Here is a 27,615-nt window from a genome sequence, read left to right on the forward strand (position 1 = left end):
TTGTGGTTGTATTCTTTCATTAGTCAGTTAAAATTATGCTAAGCTTCCCCAGGGCAATGTCAAATTTAGAATGACAGATGTTTTAAATATAGTATGTTGGGATTTGCCTCCTCGCTCTGAATTTCTGTACTAAAAATCTAAACATTATTGTATGGATTATGTAAAGCAGGTTTGTGAAGTGTATAGCCTTGGTCTATATTTCAGGAATGCTTTATAACCACCAAAAGCCATTATTTGCACTATATATATGATCAGTATAGACAGCAATAAAATGTTAAAAATCATTATACAGGAGAAGTTCTATCATTATTCTAAAGTTCAGTTTCTTCAACCATGTATCTATTATCTTTGCTAGTAACCAACTTAAAAAAGTCATTATTTTGGTTAGTGGTGTATCTCAGTGGTAGAAGTGCTTACTCAGCATGCAAGAGGCCTTGGGCTCTATCCCCAGCACAGCAATAAATAAATAGTATTTGTGCTGTAGTTAAGAGAAACAAATCAAAACAGGATGGGATTGATTTGTCTATCAAATTTGAGATATTGTTTGATAAAGCAAAGATTTAGAAATAACTTTCCCTATAATTGTAATGTAGATCATATTTAAGAAAACTGCAGTGTTTTGAAGGGAAGCTAAAATTCTGCAACGAATAAAAATAAAGTTTTTAGTTTTTAAATTTTAATTTTAACCTTGTTTCATGTGACAACACAGCATTTTGGTGCACATATTTTTGGTGCTAGATATTTATTTATTTTTGGTATTGGAGATTGGTCCCAGGAGCACTTTACTACTGACCTAAATCCCCAGCCTCTTTATTTTTTGAGACAGTCTCGCTAAGTTGCTTAGGACCTCACTAAATTGCTAAGACTGGCCTAGAACTTGTGATCCTCCTTCCTCAGCCTCCTGAGTTGCTGGGATTACAGATGTGCCGTGGTACCTGGCAAGAACATTACATTTTTTAATGATTATTTTAAAAAATATGGCACACACCTGTAATCCTGGCACTTTAAGAAGCTGAAGCAGGAAGATGGCAAGTTCAAAGCCATCCTCAGCAACGCAACGAGGCTCTAAGTAACTTAAAAAGACCCTGTCTCAAAATGAAAAATGGCTAGGGATGTGGCTCAGTGGTTGAACACCCCTGGGTTCAATTCCCTGGATCTTCCCGCAAAAAAGTCTTTGCCAGGCAGATGTAGCTCAGTGGTAGAGTGTAAACTTAAAATATGTAAGATCCTCCCTCGGTTCAGTTTTTTTAAAAAAGACTTGAAAACCCTGATTTAGTCTATGAACAGTATTGCTAAGAGAAAAATTTTATGTAACATTGGGATAGATTTCAATTTACAAAGTGATAAAGGGGAAAGAAAGAGCTGTGAATTTCCCTAAAAGGAATGAAAAGGATTAATAAGTACCTTGAGACATATCCCTAGCCGTTTTTGTTTCTTATTTTGAGCCTCACTGAATTGCTGAGGCTGGCTTTGAACTTGCTATCTTCCTGCTTCAGCCTCCCAGAGTGCTTGGATTAAAGGTGTGTTCTGTATTTTTTAAAGTAATCATTAAAAATTTTATTTTCTTGCCAGGTACCACGGCATATTTGTAATCCCAGATACCTTATCAAGGTTAACAATTCAAAACATGCTTTAAGAAAGTCACAGCACTATATGTTTTTACATTATCAATCAGGTTAAGTTTTTGATATGGAATGGAAAAATTCTTTTATCAAATAAGATTTTTTAAAGCAAAACACTTGTATTTTGTGGGGAATGAGGCATCATCACCACTTGGTGGCAGTATTACAAAAATTTAGATTAAGCTTTTAGGAATGAATAAAAAGCTAGGTAGTTAAATCTAACACCAAAAGTAAGGAAGAAAAGGTTAAAGTCACAGTTAAAAGTCACTTTAGGTCCAAGTTTAAGTTCTACTTTTAATAAAGAGGGCACAATATTCTTTTATTACAATCATAGTTTACTATATTCTTCCCTTTATAAGTTTGTGGTACATAATATAGGAAATAATCTTGCTGATTAATTATAGGAACATGAATTCTTATAATAAGTAATTAAGTAACTTATTACGTAAGGATAAGTGAAGATAAAAATGAGTCAACATAAAAATTTGAACTCATTTTATTGCTCTTTTCTAGTAATCTATTATTAGATACTAACATTTTTACTCCTATGTATATTTCTTGGTGGTATATTTATTGAAGAAGATATAACTTGAGGACAAAAAGATTATTTAGTTACATTAGAAAAATACCAATGTAGTAAATAAATCTGCATAAAATAACCAAGTGTTCATGTAATAATTTATTCTGATTCTTGTGTTTGAATGGATATTTCATAACAAAGTAATATAATACCAAGGGGGCTTCGTATTGACTTACTGATGGTTTGTTTACCAGTACTTCTTAACAACGATCAAAAGAAAAAATATGTGGTATGAAACAAAAATTTTGTAAAAGAAAGGGAATGGTATATGATACCCTGGTATTTTTTTGTAGAGGGGTCTACCCTTCTTTGTACTTATAAGGGTAGATTTCATGATGTGTATTTAAAAAGTTAAGGAAATATGTACCATTCTCGTTACTTTATAATTTCATATTTAATTTGAGTCTTATGAGAACGTATAAAGAGGGCTATATGCCCAATTTAGTTCATTTTAATTGATTAACTCTTAAGATTAGAAATATTGCAAGAAAAGTTAAAGGCAGCTTTTACAAAATGGCCTTTAATGACAAATATAAAAATACAGTATTGCATCTTTTAAAACATGATTTATATATTCAGCAAGTGTTAAGTTTCCTAATTAAAAAAATCTTTTAACATATGTACATTTTTATTTGCAAATGAGACAAATTTATTTTACTTGACAGTGATATTTATGATGCTGACATCCTCATAAGGCTTATCGGTTTTGGGATTGACTTTGACATTTGAGATTCTCTGCACAACTTCCATTCCTTTAGTTACACGTCCAAATACTGTGTGCTTATTATCAAGCCAAGGCTGTGTTGGAAACAAATGGAAAATCTTAGTAAACATGAATGTCTTAAGTCACACCCTCTGGGTGACCAAATTAAAGTGACTTTAAATTTATGCTTCATTTTATAATATATTTTAAAAGAAGTAGAATAATATATTAATAATAAAAACTTAAACACTTTTAAAATTTATTACTAGTTTTATAAGAAAAAAATATAAAAGCATGTCATCCCTCGGTATCCATAGGAGAGTGATCCATTCCTGTCTCCCACAGATGCCAAATCTATAGATGCTAAAACCTCTTATATAAAATGGTGTAGTATTTATAATCTTGCAAATCCTCTTATATATTTTAAATCATCGAGAGATGATTTCTAGATTATAATACCTAGTGCAATGTAAATGCTATATAAACATTTGTTAAACTGTATTGTGTAGGGGTTAGTGACAAGAAAAAAAAGAGATGCAATTTCTCTTTCTGAATATTTTCAGCCTGCAGTTGGTCAAAGTTGGATAAGGAATCCAACGATACAGAAAGCCAACTGTACAAAATAGTTTAATTAAATATCTACATCCTTCAGACCAAAGAAGCTGGAAGGTGTTTGCTAAAACTAAGTTACTTTGCATGGATTAAAAAAGTATGACTAAGTTTTACAGGTTCTCTGTAGGAATCTTACCTGAAAAGTAAGAGGCAGTTTGGAATAGTTTAAGCATTAGGTACCTATTGTATTCGATGACAGTTCAGATGGTCGCACTGCCACTTACTGGAACTTGGACAATTTAATCATATCTCACCATTTTTTTCCTCATCCATTATGAAAACTAAGGAAAGTGACACTATAAATACTGTGAACAGTACATGAGACTGACTGCCTGGCAGATAGCAGTTATATTTTTCCTTTCTTCACTGATAATTAAGTATATACCTTTTATAATTGTGTGGCACTGCATAACAATAGAATTAGATGTATTTCATCAAATAAAATGCCATTGATTAGAATTATATTCTTTTATCAGCGATAAAATTGTGAAAATTTTAGCCTTAAAATTGGGAATTCATTCCTTTATTCTAAAGATGAGGAAAAAGGCTCAGAGAAGTGAAATATTTTTAAACTGCACAAATAGTAGTGGCAGAGTTGAGACTTAAAACTCATTAACTTATCTTAAATTGGAATGTAATTCTAATGGGAGTACCACCCACTGTACTTATTACATGACAGTATTATTTTACCAAGTTTAAACTCATGTCACATAACTTCACATTTTCTTCTCTAAATTGTTTTTATTTTTATATCTTGGCAGATATAAATAATGCAGAATTAGAGAGTAATGCAGTTCTCCCATTTAGTTTACTCTTAAATCATAACTTATGAACCTATGATTTATAGACATTTATGTACTCACCGTTGGTACTACTGTTATGAAAAACTGGGATCCATTAGTATTGGATCCAGCATTGGCCATGCTGAGCGTGTATGGTCTGTCATGTCGCAACGTGGAATGAAATTCATCTTCAAATTCTCCTCCCCATATGCTTTCTCCTCCCATACCTGTACCTGTTGGATCTCCTGTCTGAATCATGAAACCCTTAACACAAAGTATACAAAAGCATATTACATTATTCCTTTTTTATATATCTAGTACATATACATACAAACACAAACACACACACCCTTTGCTATTTTATATATTTCTGTCAAGAGTGCCCTGAATTCAATGAAACCTTCCAACTTCCTTAAAAGTAACTCTACAAATTGGTTAGATTAAACCTTTTTAGAAAGTGATGTTCTGTAAAGTGATGTTCTCATTTACAGACATACACTATCTTTCCTAATAATCTGAAGAAAACCAGATTTCCTTTCTTTTCACTAATTCGTTCTGAACCCTGACATCTGATTCTTCCTGTTGCTATTTCTGATTTGCCAATAACCAAGAACCACACCACTACCCGATACGTTCTATGGAATGCTGTTCAAAATTCTGGGGCTGAGCTTAATTTCTTTCTCAGGTGTAACAGTTCTCACAGATCAGATGGCACTGTGGCTTTTACATGGCTTAAAATCTTATCCTCTCTATCTAGACCTTAGCTAGCTACAAGGAACAAGTTACCGTGGTATTAATTGGTTTTATCTCAAAATGACCTTTTATTCATTGTTATCACCCTTTCTTCTAGTTATTGACCAAATAATATTGCTTCACTATGTCTAAAAAGTTAAGCCACTATTCCTGCCCTTGAGTCTAATATATATACATACATATTTTTTATATTTATTTATTTTTTATGTTTTTAGTTGTAGATGGGCATGATATCTTTATTTTTTTACATGATGCTGGGGATCGAACCCAGTGCTTCATGTTTGCTAGGCAAGCATTGTACGACTGAGCCACAACCCCCAGCCTGAATCTATATATTCTTGACTATCCGTTTTTTTTAATGGTTTCCGTTGTCCATTTTCCTGCTCCCTTCTAATAAACTTATACATGTGAGAGGTGAATTCCGTAGGTTTAAATCTCTTGTTATTATGCAACAAGATGCTATTTTTTATGGTTTGGATGTGAGGTGACCGCACATATGAGAGAATGCAAGAAGGCTCAGAGAAGAAATGGTTGGATTCTAAAAGCCTTAACCCAAGGGATTAATTGATTGGTGACTGGAGGCAGTTGGGGTATGGCTGGAGGGAGTGGGGCATCAGTGGCACAGCTTTGGGCTATATATTTTGTATTGGCGAGTGTTTCCTGATCATGTGAGCTACTTCCCTCTGCTACTCTTCTGCCATGTTGTTCAGTCTCACCTCAAGCCCTGAGGAATGGAGCCATGCTGTCCATGGATTGAGACTTCTGAACCTGTGAGCTCCCAATTAAACTTTTCTTCCTCTACAATTGTTCCGGTCAGATATTTTAAAGTCATAGGAACGAAAAAGCTGATGATAATACTATTCCTCAAAACTCATGAAATCTGTATACTTACCTTGATTATACGGTGAAATGTATGCCCATTATAATAACCATTTCTGCTGTGAACACAGAAGTTTTCCACTGTTTTAGGACACCTATATAAGACATACATGAAAAATATGAAACCTATTCAGAACATTTTAAGACAATTTTTTGTGTAGTTCTGCTTCCTAATGATGTTCTTAATGTCTTGAATATTTTAGGACAGCCTTTTATCCATAACATCATTTAATCTCAGGATAAATGAGTTGAAAAGGCATATAAGTACTAGTATATTTTCATTGTTTAATTAGTATCTTTAGATATGAATGCTTATTAATCTTTGACAGTATTTTTTAATACTTTTTAATATTTATCATATTTTAAAAAATATGATAGCATCTTAACATATAACACACACACACAACTTCCAAATTTAAACAACTTTAAATGACAATTATACATTAAGAATATGAAGCTTTTTCAATATTATCTAACCTCATTATATGATTTCACATGATATATTATTAAAAAATAATGCTGAAAGCTAGAAATAGAAGGGGGAATATCAAGAGCATCTTGAATTAAGTACAAGGTTACATGGTACTAAGCAATTGAAAAGAGACTGTTTTAAGTTAAGGTGCTTTAAGAAATAGCCTCTCTTAGATAAAAAATGGTCATATATATCTATTGCATTTGGTACTATGTATTCATTTTACAAACTTAGACTGTCCAGAATACTTTTCAACTTTTTAAAAATTAAGGCTTTTTGTTTTTTGTTAGAATTCATTTTGAAAGTGTACAATTACTGTGACTAAAGAGGGAGTACATGTTTAGCAAATGTCAGGAAAGAAAAATAATTATCCTTCCCTTAAATACTTGTTTTGAGACAAAAAAAAAAAAAGTGCCAATTATAACAAGTCATAAAACCTTGAGTTTAGATGTGCAATTAAATATAACACTGGTATACATTTGTATATTGTTACAGTTTATATTTGGCATGTTCTGTTACAGTTTATAATTGGCACATTGGGCACTTTTGTTTTTGCAGTGCTGGCTGTTGAACTCCAGGCCTTGTGTTTGCTAGGCAAGTACATTACCATGGAGTGACATGCCCAGCCCCTAATTCAGCACTTTCATAGCCAATGTATTTTGTCCTCACAATAAGCCTGTGAATATATGTATAAAGTTCTTCCCAGTGTCTAGTAGAATACAATTTTTAGAAAGTTTGAAAACAGATAGATGCTCTATCAAACACTTCAATTCTTCAGAATTCCATAAGTAACAATTTTAAGTTGCATAGTTTCAAATGTACACATTTACATTGGTATTTATGTAATACAACAAAAACAATACATACTCAACAGGAAAAAGTTTGATGTGAATGTCTCCCATACTTGTGTGGATAATGGCACTATCTGAAACTCGTTTAGGTCCTTCAGCTTGAGTAGCTGCCATGACTTCTTCTTTAGAAGGCTTCTCATTAAAAACATCCCGGTCAGAATCTGCACTTTTTGTATCTTCTGGTTCTCGTTTGGTAAACTTGGGAAGGAAAATAAAATGTGGCTGAATGAATTTTTCATCTGATGAAGTTTTCATCTGATAAATTTATAAATAAACAACTTTTATTTCTAATGAAGTATTTGAGGAAAATAAGTTAAATTCCCATCAGAATAAAGCTTTACATCAGGAATCATTTTCCATCAAAAAACGTGTAAGGAAATCAAATTACTTTTATATTTGTCTAATATAAAGACACTGCCTATAATAATGAACATGTATAATTTTGAAATGCATTTAATTTTGAGTAGAAATACTCTTGGGCACACACTTTTTTTGGGGGGGGGCACTGACCCCAGGGGCACTTTACCACTGAGCCACATCCGCAGCCCTTTTTTATATTTTATTTAGATACAGGGTCTCACTGAGTTCCTTAGGGCTTTGTTATGTTGCTGAGGCTGGCTTTGAACTCACGATCCTCTTGCTTCAGTTTCCTTAGCTGCTAGGATTACAGGCATGCTCTACTGTGCCCAGCCTCTTGGGTACACATTTAACAGGATAACTTATTTGTGATAGTATTTCACTTACGCCTTCTAGTATTTCACTATGACTAGCCTGCCACCTCTTCTTTACTTTTTATTGTTAGATTGCTTGGGTTTGAAGTCTATTTCTGCCATTTACTAATTATATGACTTTCGGGAAGTGAATAAATTTTCTCCATTTCTTCATTCATAAAAGAGGATAATAGTACATACCTTCCAATGAAGGTAGTTGTGAATATTTTGAGAATGGATATAAAGTACTTAGAGAAAAGTGTCTAACATTTAGATGTTAATAATATACACATTAACTGTTTGTACTACTATGAGCAGAAGAACCCAGTACTAGCAAGGATGGATCTTGGCTCCCCACCCCCATCCCAGAGTCTCACCTGATCTAAATCCTCAAGTTTGGGAGATTGAAAGTAAATTTTAAATGAAGTTGTAGAAATCTCAGGGTACAAGGAAAAGTGATAACAATCTTTCAGTTGTAAAAACTTCTGGACTTCTCAAAGTCATTTCTTTTACTTGACTCAGTAATTGGAAATCCTCTCTTCTATGCCAGCTCTACCTGATGCCAACTGAGTTCTAGGAAGGGAAAGCTAGTGTACCAGTCCCTATTTTGCCTAATGGCATTCCCTGATCCCCTTGGATTGATTTCAGATTAAGAAACAGCAAAGCTATGATGTATTCTCCAAATTCAAAGGAATGAAATGGCTTATTGTACTATGTATTTATAAAAAATTTTTAAAAGTTAGCTTGACTTAGCCCACATGTCAATTTATGAAATTCTACTTTCGTTTGATGATGTTGGCATTAAAACAATGAATATAAAATTCATATATATGTATACCATCTCAGTTTTGCTCAAGGATATGTACCTTTAATAACACTGAAAGAAAATACATAACAATGTTAGCTAGATAAGGAAGCAGATTTTTATCTTTTATTTTTCAAGCCTTAAAATAAATATGTATACTTTAATCAACTAACAGTAAACTCAGGGAAAACAAAAAGAATAATAACTTGTTACTTAAAGCTTTTTAATAATGTGATTGGAAAATTAGTTTTTGTGTTTTTAGTATATATCAAGAATTCTCTGATAATTTTTGCTTCATAATTACAGGTGAAAATTATTTTCATTTTATATGTATGAATACATTTTTAGCAATGATTTTAAGAGTCATAAGCAAAATTGTCATTAAAGACTGAAGTATGGGTGCTGTGGTTGAAGCTCAGTGGTAAAGCACTTGGCCTACCATGTGTGTGGCATTGGGTTCGATCCTCAGCACTGGATAAAAATAAATAAATAAACTAAAGGTACTGTGTCTATCTATACCTACAAAAACAAAACAAAACAAAAAAAAAACGCAAGTATGGAGCACAAGTTGGGATGAGGCGTGTGATTGGCAGAAGAGCATGAGCAAAGGCCCAGAGTTAATAAAGAAAAATCAAATATTATGAATGGAGTAAGTCTGACTGACTTGGTCAATATAGCAAATGAACTAAAAGAAAGATAAAGCTATAAAAGTGAGAAGACCTAGTTATCCTAGATAACTGGGGACTTAGTAAGCGTTTTAGGCAGAGAAAGAACAGTCACATTTGGGTCTTGGTTCTGTGACTACAGTGTGAAGGACAAAATACAAAAGAAGTGGTATTTCTATGCTGTACATTTTTCTGTTTGAATGAACAATTCAGATAGTCCTACTCCTAGGTAGCATAGTAGTATGGCTTTTAACATAATTTTAGTACTTTTTTGTTGGTGCAGTACAGTGGTTAGAACCTGGGGCCTTATGCATGCTAGGTAAGAACTCTACCACTGAGCTACACCCCCAGCACTCTAATCTTAGTACTTTTTCTTCAGAGCAGGGAATAAATTCATTGGGGGTATATAATTTCAAGACAGCACCATTACAATGAAGTCAAAAGGTAGAAAAGGAAACGGATTTAAAGAAGGAAGTTGTGCAAGTTTAGGGGAGATAAATTATCTTTAAAAGTAAAAGCTGAAAAAACAATAAAAAATTTAAAATTCCATAGTAAAAACTTTAGGGATAAGATTATAACTTCCTCTGACTTCCTATCATGATAGCATAAATAGCTGTAAAAACCAGGGTGAAAATTTTTCAAAATGTGATTGAAAATAGTACATAAATACTTAATATCTCCTAGTTAAATATTCTATAGTATAAATGTAATAAGATGGTAATCTGGTTGTTTAGAAAGTCTGCTGTTGCTGCTTAACATTCTCTTTGGTTGCAGACACAAACCAAGAAAACAACTCCCAACCAAGCTGGAAGAAACATTAACGGCTTTCTCCTAGTACTTCCACATACCATATAAAATCTATTCTTCTTGAAAGATGTACAGACTATTGTTGGGTCAGCTTGAATATTCTGGAGAACAGGGTTTTCAGAAGCTTTCATCTCTATAGTAGTGGCAGCACGATGCTTTTTGGCTATTCCCTGAAACAAAGCTAATTGCATCACTCTAATATTTTCTTGCTTGCCTAAGATCCGAACACACCTGGAAAAGATAACAGTGTTTTATTCAGTAAAATCACCAGAATGAATTCTAAACACAGAAATTTTATGGATGAAAAAAATCAACTATCTGCTATCAATCTACAAAACAACTGGTGAAAAGTTTTTGAAAGTATTTCTCTATCCACTCAAAAGGTAATTTGGTAGATAAGTTTAAAAATCCCATCAAGGGACTGTAGTTGTGGCTCATGGTAGAGTGCTTGCCTAGCATGTGTGAGGCACTGGGTTCAATCCCCAACACCACATAAAAATAAATAAAATGAAGGTATTGTATCCTTCTACAACTTAAAAAAAATCCCATCATTTAAGAGATTGGAAAACTACAGACCAGGGGAAAAATATTTGCAAAAGATATAGCCGGTAAAGGACTATTATGCACCATATACAAAGAACTCTTAAAGCTTAACAATAAGAACAACGAATTTAAAAAATGGGCTAAAAACCTTAACAAACATCTCACCAAAGATATACAGATGGCAAATAAGCATAAAAGATGCTCCATACCCTGTTATCAGAAAAATGCAAACTAAAACAAGATAGCACATCACATTTATTAGAATAGTCCACATCCAGAACACTGACAATACTGAATGCTGGTGAGAATGTGGAGCATCAGGAACTCTCATTCACTGCTGATGGGAATACTAAAGGGTACAGCCACTTTGGAAGAGTTTGGTGAAATCTTACAAAAATATACTGTTACTGGATGAGTCAGCAACTGGGCCTCCTTTTATTCAAAGAAACTGAGAACTTGTGTCCCCACAAAAACCTATACATGACCTTTTTTTTTTTTTTTTTTAAAGGGGTAACATAGAATTCTCTTGCAAGGGAGAAAGCGAGGTGTTTCCCCCCCCCCCCTTTTTAAGGGGGAGAGAGAAAGAGAGAGAATTTTAATCTTTATTTTTTAGTTTTTGGCGGACACAACATCTTTGTTTGTATGTGGTGCTGAGGATCAAACCCGGGCCACACGCATGCCAGGCAAGAGCGCTACTGCTTGAGCCACATCCCCAGCCCTGTACATGACCTTTTACAACAGCTTTATTTATAAACTTGGAGCAATGTCCTTCAACAGATGAATGGATGAATACATTGTGGGTACATACAATATTATTGAGTACTATAAAGAAATGAGCTGGGCACAATGCTGCACACCTGTAATCCCTTGAACTAAAATTTGAGGCAGGCCTAGGTAAATTTTGCAAGACTCTGTCTCAAAAAAATGGGTTGCTAGATTCAATCCCCAGTGCGTGCACACACACACACAAAGTACATGAAGACATGGAAGAAACTTCAATGCATACTACTAACTGAAAGAAGCCAATCTGAAAAGGCTACACAGTATATAATTGCAATTACATGACATTCTGGAAAAGGCAAAATTATGGAGAATAAAAAGTATTTTTTTAATTCACTATTAAGCATCCCTGGGTTCAATCCATAGTGCCAAAAAAAAAAAGATTAGTAGCTGCCAGGGATTGTGGGGTATAGAGGTATGATTAGTTTAAGGACAGAGGATTTCTAGGACGATGGAATTATTGTTTGATACTATATTTGTCCAGATCCATGGAATGTATAACACCCAAGAGTGAATCCTAATATAACTATGGACTCTGGGTGATAATGACGTCTCAATGCAAGTTCATTAGTTCTAACAAATGTACCACTCTGGTGGTAGATATTAATGGGGGAGGCTTTGCTTGTGTTTCAACAGAGAATATATGGGAAAACTCTGTATATTTCTCTCCATTTTTGGAGAGACCCTAAAACTGTTCTGCACCACATTAAAAAGAAAAATAAATTTAAAGAATGGTGTTGTGTTCATCTAAAACTTAAAAAAAAATTAAAAACAACAACAAAAAACCTAATCATTTATATAATCTGCACTCAGTTCTATGTTCATGGACTCAAACAACCACAGACCAAAAATGTTTGGGGAAAAAAATTGTGTCTGTGTCAATATGTATACTTTTATCCTTGTCATTATTCCCTAAATGATACAATTTAACAACTATTTATAATTATAAGGTTTTGTTAGTAATCTAGAGATTAAAGTATATAGGAGGATATACATAGGTTATGTGAAATCTTACATCAGGTATTTGGTATGTGCAAGGAGTCCTGGAACATCCCCTAGAGACATCAAGGGGTGACTATATAATTTTAATCTATTCCTATTATTTTAACGTTTTTACAAGCTTTCAAAAATCTTATATTGCCAAGAAATATAAATGTTTATATGTGGGACTGTACAGCACAAATTTTTCTTCCTAAAATATTCTTTCCTTTCATTTACATTCAGCAATAGTTATCTGATTGTAGATATTTTCTACTAAGACCAAATGGACTGTTTCACAAAAGACTTACTGTGGTTTCATGCATTTTAACTTCTGATTTTATGTCTAGCAGGATGTAATGCTGAATTCTGTGGTTAAAATATTTGGCAACATTTAACATGAACCAGACTAATTCAAATCAATAAGCAAGACAGACTGAAACTTGTTAAAAAAAAAAAAAAACAAACTTGAAACTATGCATATCTTCTTTCCACTTCTTTTACAAACATGAGTGGAAACTTTTTACATAAGATTATAAACAACCAAGAGACCACAGAAAAATCCAGTCAAAACATTTGGTTAAGTTTAGACATTTGGGGCCATTCCACTTGTCTTGGAACAAACAAAACTTTCATTGTTTCCCCGATGAGGAAATGGCCCCCTATTTCTAAAAGAAATATTCATTATACTAAGCTTACCGGTTTGTCTCTACATTTATAACTTTAATGCCCAGCATTGTTCCATATAGCACGAAGTGTCCAGTTTCATCAAAAACTATATTAATTAATCTTACAGCATCCACCTTTTCCAACTCACGTTCTACAGCCATTCGTCGGCCAAATTCCATGTCTGGTAGCTGTTGCCTCATCTGTTGTAGTTCAGTAAACATCTAGGAAATGAACCATTTATTAACAAAAATGATACACACATATACATACACATATATTTTTTTTTTTTTGGCGGTACTGGGGATTGAGCCCACTGGGCTCTACCACTCTACCACTAAGCTACATTTCCCAGCTCACTTTTAAATTCTAAGACAGGGTCTTGCTAAATTGTGAAGGTTGGCATGGAACCTGCCTCTTGCCTCAGCCTCCAGAATAGCTGGGATTAGCCCAGTAAATGGTCACACCCATGTAAATAAAGGCAATAAGAACCAAATAGAAGCATAACATATTAAGAGCCAATAACAATTTTTATACTTATACAGCTTCTCAAGGGACTCTAAACCCTATAAGCAGAAAATAAAGGGACATTAGTAAGTTCAAGCATAAAAAACAAAATTCTAGGACTAGGGGTATAGCTTACTATTAGAGTGAGTGCATAGCTTCTGTGAAGCCTGGGTTCCATCCCCAATATGGGGGCCCAGGGGGGAAGGGGGAGGAGGGGAGTATTTTACTCTAAATGATAATTGTTTTTTCTAATTAAAAAACCAGTTGGTTAATATAACTAGTTCTTTTTCCACAAAGACAATAGTACATCTGCTGCCTTTTAAATGCCTCAGATTAGCATTTTCCAATGAAATATAGTGTAAGCCTCTAATTTAAAAATTTCTTATAGCTACATTAAACAAAATAAAAGCAGAGGAGAAATTCATGTAATATTTTATTCAACCTCATATATCTAAAATATTATTACTTCTACATTATGTTTTTTTCCTTGTCATTATCCCCTAAATGAGATAAAATAACTATTTATATACCATTTATATTTATTAGGTTTCATAAGTAATCTAGAGATGATTTAAAGTACATAGGAGACTATGTATAGGTTATATGCAAATATTACACATCCTGGGAATTTGGTATCTGTAAATATATCAAGTGCTCAGTAGCCACATGTGACCACAGGCTACTTTTATATGAAAGACTTGCACATCCTGGGAATTTGGTATCTGTAAATATATCAAGTGCTCAGTAGCCACATGTGACCACAGGCTACTTATTTTGCTTTGTTCTTATTAGATATATATGACAGTAGAGTGTATTTTGACATACTATACATTCAAGGAGTATAACTTATTCTAATCAGGATCCCATTCTTGTGGTTGTATAGGATGTGGCATTACACTGGTCATGTATTCATATATAAGAATAGGAAAGTTATATCTGATTCATTCTATTGTCTTTCCTATTCTTATCTGTCCTACCTCTCCTTTAATCCCCTTTGTCCAATCCAATGAAATTTCTAATCTGTTTTTGTGGGTTAGCATCAACATATCAGAGAGAACATTTGGCTTTTGGTTTTGGGGACTGACTTATTTCACTTAGCATGATATTCTCCAGTTCTATCCATTTACCAGCAAATGGCATAATTTAATTCTTCTTTATGGCTAAGTAATATTCCACTGGCCTTACACAACTTATATTGGACAACACAGCTATAGCCATTGAGATCCTTGTGCAAGTGTCTGCAAATAGATACCAATTTTTGTTGAATGAATGAACTCTTATTATCTCATTAATTTATAACATTCAAGTTTCAGAAAATATTTTGACATGGAGCAGTTATATTAGATTACTAGTAAGTAAATATGATTTAGGGAAAAAGTGTTGTTTTTTTTTTTTCTTTTTATGGTACCAACTAAGGGTACTTAACTACTGAGCTATATTCCCAGCCCTTTTTTATATTTTATGTAGAGACAGGGTCTTACTGAGTTGCTTAAGGCCTCACTAAGTTGCTGAGGCTGGCTTTGAACTTGTAATCCTCCTGCCTCATCTTCCCAAGCCTTTGGGATTACAGGCATGCACTACTGAGCCTGGCTTTCTCCAGTTTTCTGGAAAGAATGTACAAAGTTCCAAAAATTAAAAGGAAATGTGTGTTAGGGTATAAGTGTCCAAAGACACTTATAAGCTCTTGGACCATAAGAGCTTAAAGGTCCAATTAAGATTTCTTGTCTCCATGTCTCTAAAGAGCATGATACACATTAAATTATATTGCTTATTTTTGTACCAAGAATAGCTTAGAATGTAGGACTACATTTTTGGGATGAGGGAGCCATGATCATTTCTGCTGGAGAAAAAACTCTGTTTTTAATATGTAAGGTCTACTGGTAACCATCTGTCTTTATACATGTATTCAATAAGTGTTTGTCCAATCTGAACAGCACCTGATCAGAATCTTCTAATGTACTCTAGCAGGACATAAGACCATAATGTGTGATACTTCATTTTAGTCAAAACTAAAAGGTAAAACTTGCACACCATCCCATTCAATTTCTTGTCAAACTGAGACTCAACTGGTTAGAAGATCCCCACTCCTTCAATATGGAACTATGAGATTCCAGTCATTTGTAGTCATCAGCATTGTAAGTAACTCTTTTGATTTATATTTAGATTTTTTGCCACACTCTCATTCTGAATCTCTAGTTTGGTCATGTCTTTACCCCTGGTCTATTCTTGTCATCTCAGTGCTAGCACTTCAACAAATGATGAAGACAACGATGTCAATAAACATGGGGCTGGGGATGTGGCTCAAGCGGTAGCGCGCTCTCCTGGCATGTGTGGGGCGCTGGGTTTGATCCTCAGCACCACATAAAAATAAAATAAAGATGTTGTGTCCACTGAAAAACTAAAAAATAAATATTAAAAAATTCTCTTTTTCTCTCTCTCTTTCAAAAAAAAAAAAAGAGAAACAGGGTAGATTAAGCAGTTCTGAAGACATTTTTGGAAAAGTAAAATCTGATTACATTTAAATTGTACTTACACTTAATGATTCATCAAAGACTCTCATGAGTTTTCCAGTTAAAAACCTGAAAATTCTAACTTTTCTATCAGAACCAATAGTTGCAATTTTCTTTCCATCAGGTGAAAAACATATGCTGGTTGGATAAGCCTTACACTTGGCAAATTCATATAAGTCTGTGTCAGTTTTGTATTCCCAGTTCACATTTTTGGGAAATTTATATTCATGAGGAGGCCCAGTCCAGTACTCAATCATTCCAGATTTATCAGAAGACACGACTGCTTTATAAATTGGGTTTAGCCTTATCTGAGTAAGAGGTGATGTATGAAGTTTGTCAAAAATATGAAGTGGCTTGTTATCTCCTCGACCATCATAAATGAAAATTTTTCCTGTACTCTTCTCAGAAGCAGCAACTGAAGATATGGCATCCCCTGGGCAGTAGATCCATTCACACTGTCCAGGAAAATAGCTAAAGCAGTAAAGAATTAAGACAGGAGAAAAAAAATAAGAAAGATCAGTATAAGTAAGCTCCTTCCCTAGCCCATCACCAAAAAATATACTGGCCAGTGACTTAGAATTTGGATTCTTTGCTCAAAAATAAGAGGCACAGAATGGAGAGGAGCAGCTAAGTACAGTTACTAAATTTTCTCTTTGACCTTGTTAATGTAATGATAATTACTTCTGAGGACCTACAAAACCACAAGAAGAGAATTACATATAAAAGCTCCTTTTTTTCATTTTGGTAGATAATAAAACAATCAGATACGTGCCTTAAGGTATTCTGGGGCACTGTCTTTTAGATGTTTGCTTAAAAGTATATGTATAACTTAATTTTAAATAGGTTAGCATTTAATAGTATATAAATACATTTTTGAAACATTTATAATCAAAATATTTGGCCAGGGAAGTAAAGTTTGCCTGTAGTCCTAGGTACTCAAGAGCTTGAGCCTAGGATTTCAACAAATACCAATCTGGGTTACACAGAAAGACTCCATCTCAAAAAAAAAAAAAAAGGGAAACACTGTCCTGTCATAATCTCATTATTACTAATCAATCTTGATATTAAACTATAAACTTTGGACATGCTGCCTGATGAACAAAGTGTAAAAGAATGGGACAGATATAATCCACTTACCAAACTTATACTTTCAAATGTAGAAAATAGAAGTCATTCTGAGAAGTTAAACTATTATACCAACCATGGTGCTGATACTAAAAATCTTTTTGGAATTCTTCATTTAAAATTTCTATCAATCCTGAAATACATCCTTTTTGAATCTTCAAAGAGAATTTGTGAATTGATTTTATTTTTTTAAAAATATTTTTTAGTTAAAGATGGATACAATATCTTCATTTATTTATTTTTATGTAGTGTCGAGGATCAAACCCAGTGTCTCACATGTGTGAGACAATTACTCTACCACTGAGCTACAGCCCCAGCCTGGATCTGATTTTTTAAAATAGCTACTATCTCGGGAAACTGAAATAGATCAAGTTAGGTAATTTAGTATTCTAACCATAAATAATGAAGTTGGTTTTCTTTTCATAAAATTATAACTGATTTTGAAGAGAATTCCAAACTTTGGGATTTTTGAATTACAGACAGAATTCAATTCATAGCAGGACATTTTGGAGATAGAACCTTTAGGAGGTAATTAAGTATAAATGAGGTCCGAAGGGCGGGGCTCTAATCTGACAGCCTGGGTCTTCACATTCTCCTTCCTTCCTCCAACTATGTGAGGACACCATGAGAACCCAGGAAGAAAGCCCTCATCAGAAATGAAACTCTGTTGGAAACTTGAGCTTGGATTTTTCAACCTCCAGCAATGTGAGAAAATAACTTTCTGTTGTTCATGTTACATAGTCTATAGTCTTTTGTTATGCCATTCAAGCAGATTAATATAAGTCCAAGAAATTCCTAAGTACTATATTAAAGCTGACATTTGTTTAGATATATAAGTTTAGCTGGGCATGATAATGCACACCTATGATCCCCACCCTTGGGAAGCTGAAGCAGGAGGATCATAAATTCAAAGCCAGTCTCAGAAACTTAGATATGTATCAATTTAGTATGTTTTCTTAAAAAAATGCTTAAAATATGTTTTATTACTGTACTATCTAACCACATAAGACTACATTATCCATATACTCCAAACTTGTACAACAAGAAAGCGAATTCTAAGTATCAGTAATTAAACACAATGAATCCTCATTAATTTACTAATAGTATTAGTTGGATATAATAAATCTGTGTTATAATGCTCTTTGGAAATTTCTATGATAAATGATAAAAACCAGAACAGAAACCTCCAAATATCCCAAGGATTCACTCCACCTAATTTTCCCAAGCAAAACCCCAAAGCACTGTTTTTTAATTGAATGATAATATAATCTGTTGGAAATAACCTATGAAATGGTGTAGTGTGGTTTAAAAATTATTTCACCAAGTCAAAAAATATATACTTTAAAAAAGACTCACCCAAGCTTCAGCATATTGATCATATCAAAGTTCACAACATCAAACACCTTCATTGCTTTATCATCACCCACAGAACAGAACAAGGCTCCCTCAGAGCTAACTGCGATACTCTCAATAACTCCTATTTAAATCAAATTAAAACATTCTGGTAAATACAAATGAAATAAATTTGCATGATTCAAAGACAAAATTACAATATCTTTTTTAAACAAACTTTAATTAGTACTGTTTACAAGAGCCACATACACACACACACAGACACACATACACAAAAAACTCACAAAATTCTTACCAAGGTGACTACGAAAATGTTTAACAAATTCAATTCCTTCTTCTATTTTTTTCCAGAACTTAACATGTCCATCATGACTGGCAGTAATAATAAAATCTGTCCTGCATATATAAGATTTTAAAAATCAATTTCTGAAACACACCTATGAATCAGTGCATTAAAAGCAAAAATTCATTGACAATCCGTGACTTTTTCAATAATAGATTTTGATTTTGTTTAAATCTTCCTTTATGCAGAACAGTCTATGAGAGATCAGGAACATTGCAACTAATTTTATCCCAAGAGCTAGAATCAGAATTGAAATAGAATTTGACATTAAAGAAAGAAAAGGAAGAAAAAAAAATCTCTCCAGGAATCACTAGATTTTTTTTTGCTAAAATTACCTACAGGCAATCTTTTCAAGGGAAAATATAATATTTTCAGTAGATAAAGAAACTACTTTCCTATACAGCAAAATTAAACATAAATTTGTTTCATATCCTATACAAGGAATTTTGGTAATTTAAGAATCAAAAAGATTCTGAACAAAAGTTGCTCCTTAGGTATATTAAGAATAGAGACTTATTGAGCTGGGCATGGTGGTGTACACCCATAATCCCAGCAGCATGGGAGGCTGATGCAAGAGGATGACAAGTTAAGTTAGCCTCAGCAACTTAGCAAGACCCTGTCTCAAAATAAAAATTAAAAATAAGCTAGGATGTGGCTCAGTGGTTAAGCACACCTGGGTTCAATTTCCAGTATCCTCTCTCAAAAATAGACTTATTGAAACCTTATGTCAGATACATTATACACATTGCCATAATTAACCTTCACAGCAACCCTATCAGATGGATATTTTTATCATTATTCTACAAATCAGGAAATAGTTTAAAAATGTTAAATTTACTTGCTCCAGATCCATAGCTACTGAGTACTTTTCAGATCTACCTAACTATAAAACTTGTAACTTTTTGTTATATTCCAATGGCCTTGGGTTAAAATAAAAAACAAAACAAATCTGAGAGTAAAAGCAATGCTAGCATCTATAAGCTGCTTTATACACTGTCAACTCTGGATTAGGAAAGATGCTAACATTTTCTTAGAAGTATCCTATATACAAACTGGGTGCAATGGCACACACCTAGTCCCAGGTATTTGGGAGGCTGAGGCAGAAGGATCACACATTCAAGATCAGGCTTGGCAATTTAGCAAGATCCTTTCTCTAAAAGAAAGAGAAAGGATGCAGCTAGGGATGCAGCTCAGAGGTAGAGTACCCTGGGTTTTACCCTTAGTACATTAAAAAAAAAAAAAAAAAATCTTATACTATGAAGGTATTTGAAGATATTTAAATTTGTATCTGAAATGCAATTTGTCTCCAAGAGATCAAGAATAGACTGATCCAAAAAAGACTAATCCATCTACTTTTCATACTAACTGCCAATATCATATTTCGTTCAGATTGTTATATCAGTGTCTTAACTGTTCTTTCTGTACATACTTTGCCCCATTTGAATCCATTTATCTAAAAATGGAGTGGCCCTTTAAAAAAATAAATCTGATGTTATTCTCCTGCTCTGCCATTCAAAATCCTTATATGCAATATAAATCCTCTTTGGACTTAGCCCTCACCTGTTTTCTTTGGCCTTCTCAGACATTTAATCTCTCTAAACTTTGGTTTCCTCGTTTATAAAATGAAGCTCATTTACTACCTCACACAATTCTTAACAAGATGAGTAAGATAATTTAGGAAGAATCCTTAGCACATAACCTGGGCATACTATGAGCTCAATAAATAGTAGAATATTATTGCCATTATTATCCTCCAAATCCTCCATTCATCCATTTGGAAGGTCCTTTGAGATAGTTCTAAGATGTCTTGGTTAACTTATTAGAGCTAAAGAGGCCAGCTATCAAATTTTCCTGTTAAATAATATATACTCTTCTTCAGAGAAGGTCAGACATTACCTGGTTCATTCCCCTCTTGACATTTATTTCCAAAAAACATACACACATAACAGGGAATTCTGTCTTAGAGAATGCATCCTTTGTGTGATATAGGAAAGAATATGTAGACCTTTACTTAACTTAAACTATTACAGAACTTTAGGAATTTAAATAGAAGCCTGTAAAATCCTAGAGTTACTTCTATAAATCTATCTCAAAATTGAAGATTTGTTTTAAAAACATAAACTTTTTTAAAAAATATTTTTAAAATTGTCAATGGACCTTTATTTTATTTATTAATTTATTTATACATGGTGCTAAGAATCAAACCCAGTGCCTCACACATGCTAGGTAAGCACTCTGCCACTGAGCTACCATCCCAGTCCCTAAACACATAAACTTTTAAGAAAAATATTTTAAAAGATAACTTACTTGGTGCATACCACATGGGTAATAACATCTCTATGCATGTAACTGCGCTCATACATGGATGCACTGGGGAGATTATCAAGATACACTCTTTCAAACTCTAGAACTGGAAAAAAAAAGTAAAAAAGTGACTTAACAAAAGTAAACTAAACATTAATTTCTTTTCATTTAGAATTTTTTAAATTCTATTTTATACCTAATTCTATGTTTTAATTTCTCTCAATTCACATGTAAGAATAAAACAATCCAAAGTCTGTTATGTCATTTATGACTTTTATTATTTTGGAGCACTGGCATAGCACCATTATTTTAACATTTATTTGGTTAATCATAACCGACTCCCAGGGATTATACAGATGCTTAACTGTTCCAAAGAATAGAAAACTTAAACAACTTAAAATGCTTCTTGAAAATATCACAACCATGTTTGTAACTACGTAGATCCCAGTTATAGATGCTAATTTAAATAAGAGACCAATGGCTATCTGTAAGATGTCTCAGTTCATTTTTAAGGCACATATTCTCTTTGAAGTCATTAATACTGAATTTAAAACATGTAAAAACAATAAAATACTTAGATTTTTAGAACTGAGAAAATCCCAGGAAATGTCCACTTGAGTGTTTCTCAGATTTTTGCCAGGGGCAAAGCACTCATAACAGTGGTAAACTGAGTCATGGCAAGAAATATTTATTATGAGCTACAATTTTGCTAGTTCCCACCCAAATTGACATAATATGTATGCCAAATAAAATCCAATGATGGCCAAACATGCCTATATAAAGTTGCTAAGTTGAATATATGTTAGTTTTTCATTCCTGTTATATATAAAGTTGTCTAACTAACTACTTTCCCCTTCATTTTTAGTAACAGATTCCATATTTTTAGATGGGCCTCCTGATATCTAGCTACAAAGATGATTGCTATTATTGCGATAGCAATATAGCAATATATTATTGCTATTACTGTCCTCCAAATCCTCCATTTGGATCGTCCTTTGATAGTTCCAAGATGTCTTAGTTAACTTATTAGAGCTAAAGAGTCCAGCTATCAAATTTTCCTATATTAAATAATATACCCTATTTCTTACCTTCCCTTGGAGTGACAGGTAACCATATGCTAATGAGATAAAATGGGAGTGGTTTTGGAGTAACAGGTGGCTCTATGCTAATGAGATAAAATGGGAGTGTTTTGTGATAGTCAGGAAGTCTTGAAGTGTGCCCTTCTTCCCTTCCTCAGTTCTACAATACAGAACCAGGATATTACTGTTGTAATTCTAAAAACAACTCAGGACAATGAAGATGAGGCCACAGATAGCCTAGTTATTTTAGGGCAGAAAGCTAGAAAAGAGTCTAGCAGTCTGTGGAGCTTCCATAGCAATTCTGGACTACTAACCTTGGGACTTACACATATAAAAGAAGTACACCTCATTGTTACATCATTGTTATTTGGCATAGAATCTAATCGTATCTGATTCATATTTTGTTGTTGTTTGTACCCTTTGGAAGAAATATTTATTGAGAACAAAATAGGTTCCTGATATAGGGACTTGAAGAGTTAAGACACAGTTCCTGTCCTTAAGAAAGTTTAATTAAAGGTAGTGTTATGTAATCATAGTTCATGTTTTTTTCAAAAGTGTATATATACAAGTCCAATTACTGAGGAACATTTTAAAGGAGATGGCTTCAATTATAGACAGCAAATATTAAACACTTGTTCTTTTAGATAAAATTTCCAACAATACTTTTCTAACATGCTTTTTAGTTTAAATTTTTTATTCAAATTGAATGCAGTATTGCTAGCTTAAAAACAACATGCAGAGAACAGACCTAGCGGCCCGCGGAGGGGCAGAGCCGCTGCCCGCGCCTGCAAGGTAGGCGGACCTGCGACCACCGAAAGAACAGGCCCAGCGGCCTGCCGGTGTGGTAGGCTCATTGCCCCAATTGGAGGGGGGGCAGAGCCACCGCCAGCGCCTGCGAGGGAGACTTTGCAACTATACAAGAGCAATATAAATATATAGGGGGAAAAATCAATAACACAACAGTTTCACCAAGCAGAAAGAAACGCGAACAGTATGAAAAGACAAGGAAAGAAAGGACCACAAGCAATGCAGGTCAACTCAACTTTAGAAGAGGTAATATCTGCAGCAGATGGAATGTCAGATAAAGAATTCAGGATATACATGCTTCAGATGATCTGGAGTCTCAAGGAAGACATTAGACAGCAAAATCAGACAATGAAAGACCACTTCGACCACTTCGACAATGAATTACATAAACAAATCCAAGAAGCAAAAGATCAATTATACAGGGAGATAGAGGTTATAAAAAACAAACAAACAGAAATCCTAGAAACGCAGGAAGCAATAAACCAACTTAAAAACTCAATTGAGAATACTACCAGCAGAGTAGAACACTTAGAAGATAGAACATCAGACAATGAAGACAAAGTATTTCAACTTGAAAAGAACATAGACAGCTCAGCAAGACTGTTAAGAAACCATGAGCAGAACATCCAAGAAATATGGGATAACATAAAGAGACCAAACTTAAGAGTCATTGGGATACAGAAAGGTATAGAGGTCCAAAACAAAGGAATGAGCAATCTATTCAATGAGATAATAGGAGAAAACTTCCCAGACTTGAAGAATGAGACAGAATCCCAAATCCTAGAAACCTACAGGACACCAAATGTGCAAAATCATAAGAGATCCACACCTAGACACATTATAATGAAGATGCCCAACATAAAGAATAAGGAGAGAATTTTAAAAGCTACAAGAGAAAGGAAGCAGATTACATTTAGGGGTAAACCAATCAGGATAACAGCTGATCTTTCAACACAGACTCTGAAAGCTAGAAGATCCTGGAATAACATATTTCAAACACTGAAAGAAAATGGGTTCCAACCAAGAATTGTGTATCCAGCGAAATTAAGCTTCAGGATGAAAGATGAAATTAAAACCTTCCACGATAAACAAAAGTTAAAAGAATTTGCAGCTAGAAAACCATCTCTTCAAAACATCCTCAGCAAAATATTTCAGGAAGAGGAAATGGAAAATATCAATGAAAACCAACAGCGGGAGGTAGTACAGTAAAGGGGGGGGGATAATCAAAGAGGAAAACAAACCATGTTTAGTAACATAAATAAATAAATATGGCTGGAAGAACAACCCATATCTCAATAATAACCCTAAATGTTAATGGCTTAAACTCACCAATTAAGAGACACAGGCTAGTAGAATGGATCACAAAACAAGACCCAACAATATGCTGCCTTCAGGAGACGCATTTGATAGGAAAAGACATACATAGACTGAAGGTGAAAGGTTGGGAAAAATCATATCACTCATATGGACTTCGGAAACAAGTAGGAGTGTCCATACTCATATCAAATAAAATAGATTTCAAGCCAAAGTTAATCAAAAGGGATGAAGAGGGACACTACATACTGCTCAAGGGAACCATACACCAACAAGACATAACAATCATAAATATATATGCCCCAAACAATGGTGCAGCTATGTTCATCAAACAAACTCTTCTCAAGTTCAAGAGTCTAATAGACCACCATACAATAATCATGGGAGACTTCAACACACCTCTCTCATCACTGGACAGATATTCCAAACAAAAGTTGAATAAGGAAACTATAGAACTCAATAACATAATTAATAACCTAGACTTAATTGACATATATAGAATATACCACCCAACATCAAGCAGTTACACTTTTTTTCTCAGCAGCACATGGATCCTTCTCAAAAATAGATCATATATTATGTCACAGGGCAACTCTTAGACAATATAAAGGAGTAGAGATAATACCATGCATCTTATCTCATCATAATGGAATGAAACTGAAAATCAATGATAAAAGAAGTAAGGAAAAATCATGCATCACTTGGAGAATGAACAATAGGTTACTGAATGATCAATGGGTTATAGAAGACATCAAGGAGGAAATTAAAAAATTCTTAAAGATAAATGAAAACACAGACACAACATATCGGAATCTATGGGACACATTGAAAGCAGTTCTAAGAGGAAAATTCATTGCTTGGAGTTCATTCCTTAAAAAAAGAAAAAACCAACAAATAAATGATCTAATACTTCATCTCAAAATCCTAGAAAAAGAAGAGCAAAACAACAGCAAAAGAAGTAGAAGGCAATAAATAAATAAAATCAGAGCTGAAATTAATGAAATCGAAACAAAAGAAACAATTGAAAAAATTGACAAAACTAAAAGTTGGTTCTTTGAAAAAATAAATAAAATTGACAGACCCTTAGCTACGCTAATGAAGAGAAGAAGAGAGAGAACTCAAATTACTAGCATACGGGATGAAAAAGGCAATATCACAACAGACACTTCAGAAATACAGAAGATTATCAGAAATTATTTTGAATCCTTATACTCCAATAAAATAGAAGATAGTAAAGGCATCGATAAATTTCTTAAGTCATATGATCTGCCCAGATTGAGTCAGGAGGATATTGACAACCTAAACAGACCAATATCAATTGAGGAAATAGAAGAAACCAACAAAAGACTACCAACTAAGAAAAGCCCAGGACCGGATGGGTATACAGCAGAGTTTTACAAAACCTTTAAAGAGGAACTAATACCAATACTTTTCAAGCTATTTCAGGAAATAGAAAAAGAGGGAGAACTTCCAAATTCATTCTACGAGGCCAAAATCACCCTGATTCCTAAACCAGACAAAGACACTTCAAAGAAAGAAAACTACAGACCAATATCTCTAATGAACCTAGATGCAAAAATCCTCAATAAAATTCTGGCGAATCGGATACAAAAACATATCAAAAAAATTGTGCACCATGATCAGGTAGGATTTATCCCTGGGATGCAAGGCTGGTTCAATATACGGAAATCAATAAATGTTATTCACCACATCAATAGGCTTAAAAATAAGAACCATATGATCATCTTGATAGATGCAGAAAAAGCATTCGACAAAGTACAGCATCCCTTTATGTTCAAAACTCTAGAAAAACTAGGGATAACAGGAACATACCTCAATATTGTAAAAGCAATCTATGCTAAGCCTCAGGCTAGCATCATTCTGAATGGAGAAAAACTGAAGGCATTCCCTCTAAAATCTGGAACAAGACAGGGATGCCCTCTCTCACCACTTCTGTTCAACATAGTTCTCGAATCACTGGCCAGAGCAATTAGACAGACGAAAGAAATTAAAGGCATAAAAACAGGAAAAGAAGAACTCAAATTATCACTATTTGCAGATGACATGATTCTATACCTAGCAGACCCAAAAGGGTCTACAAAGAAACTACTAGAACTAATAAATGAATTCAGCAAAGTGGCAGGATATAAAATCAACACGCATAAATCAAAGGCATTCCTGTATATCAGCGACAAATCCTCTGAAATGGAAATGAGGACAACCACTCCATTCACAATATCCTCAAAAAAAATAAAATACTTGGGAATCAACCTAACAAAGAGGTGAAAGACTTATAAAATGAAAACTACAAAACCCTAAAGAGAGAAATAGAAGAAGATCTTAGAAGATGGAAAAATATACCCTGTTCATGGATAGGTAGAAGTAACATCATCAAAATGGCGATATTACCAAAAGTTCTCTATAGGTTTAATGCAATGCCAATCAAAATCCCAATGGCATTTCTTGTAGAAACAGAGAAAGCAATCATGAAATTCATATGGAAAAATAAAAGAATAGCAAAAGCAATGCTAAGCAGGAAGTGTGAATCAGGCGGTATAGCGATACCAAACTTCAAACTATACTACAGAGCAATAGTAACAAAAACAGCATGGTACTGGTACCAAAACAGGCGGGTGGACCAATGGTACAGAACAGAGGACACAGAAACCAATCCACAAAACTACAACTATCTTATATTTGATAAAGGGGCTAAAAGCATGCAATGGAGGAAGGATAGCATCTTCAACAAATGGTGCTGGGAAAACTGGAAATCCATATGCAACAAAATGAAACTGAAACCCTTTCTCTCGCCATGCACAAAAGTTAACTCAAACTGGATCAAGGAACTTGATATCAAATCAGAGACATGGCGTCTGATAGAAGAAAAAGTTGGCTACGATCTACATACTGTGGGGTCGGGCTCCAAATTCCTCAATAGGACACCCATAGCACAAGAGTTAATAACTAGAATCAACAAATGGGACTTACTCAAACTAAAAAGGTTTTTCCTCAGCAAAAGAAACAATAAGAGAGGTAAATAGGGAGCCTACATCCTGGGAACAAAT

At 33.9% G+C, this 27,615-nt stretch overlaps 2 protein-coding genes across 3 annotated transcripts in view; one reads left to right on the forward strand and one right to left on the reverse strand.

Annotated features, from left to right (window-relative positions):
* Trim23 (tripartite motif containing 23) overlaps positions 1 to 680 on the forward strand; it is a 36,303-nt gene extending 35,623 nt beyond the window's left edge. The window contains exon 11 of the mRNA XM_076857210.2: positions 1 to 680. This exon is cut by the window's left edge and continues 1,980 nt beyond it. The gene's annotated coding sequence lies outside the window, so the exon portion shown is untranslated.
* A 1,450-nt stretch (positions 681 to 2,130) lies between these two features.
* Ppwd1 (peptidylprolyl isomerase domain and WD repeat containing 1) overlaps positions 2,131 to 27,615 on the reverse strand; it is a 29,155-nt gene continuing 3,670 nt past the window's right edge. Inside the window, exons 3-13 of one of the 2 annotated variants that reach the window (XM_077109482.1) lie at positions 25,888 to 25,897; positions 21,354 to 21,456; positions 18,999 to 19,099; positions 18,707 to 18,827; positions 16,249 to 16,696; positions 13,242 to 13,432; positions 10,283 to 10,472; positions 7,271 to 7,452; positions 5,945 to 6,026; positions 4,381 to 4,563; positions 2,131 to 3,000 (exon numbers count right to left, since the gene is read on the reverse strand). In XM_077109482.1, coding sequence (XP_076965597.1) covers positions 2,857 to 3,000; positions 4,381 to 4,563; positions 5,945 to 6,026; positions 7,271 to 7,452; positions 10,283 to 10,472; positions 13,242 to 13,432; positions 16,249 to 16,696; positions 18,707 to 18,827; positions 18,999 to 19,099; positions 21,354 to 21,456; positions 25,888 to 25,897 — 1,755 coding nt within the window. In that variant the 3' untranslated portion in view covers positions 2,131 to 2,856. The remainder of the gene's footprint in view (positions 3,001 to 4,380; positions 4,564 to 5,944; positions 6,027 to 7,270; positions 7,453 to 10,282; positions 10,473 to 13,241; positions 13,433 to 16,248; positions 16,697 to 18,706; positions 18,828 to 18,998; positions 19,100 to 21,353; positions 21,457 to 25,887; positions 25,898 to 27,615) is intronic. The other variant, XM_076857207.1, reaches the window with a different exon arrangement.

This window comes from Callospermophilus lateralis, chromosome 5, assembly GCF_048772815.1.
Source record: "Callospermophilus lateralis isolate mCalLat2 chromosome 5, mCalLat2.hap1, whole genome shotgun sequence".
Taxonomy (NCBI): domain Eukaryota; kingdom Metazoa; phylum Chordata; class Mammalia; order Rodentia; family Sciuridae; genus Callospermophilus; species Callospermophilus lateralis.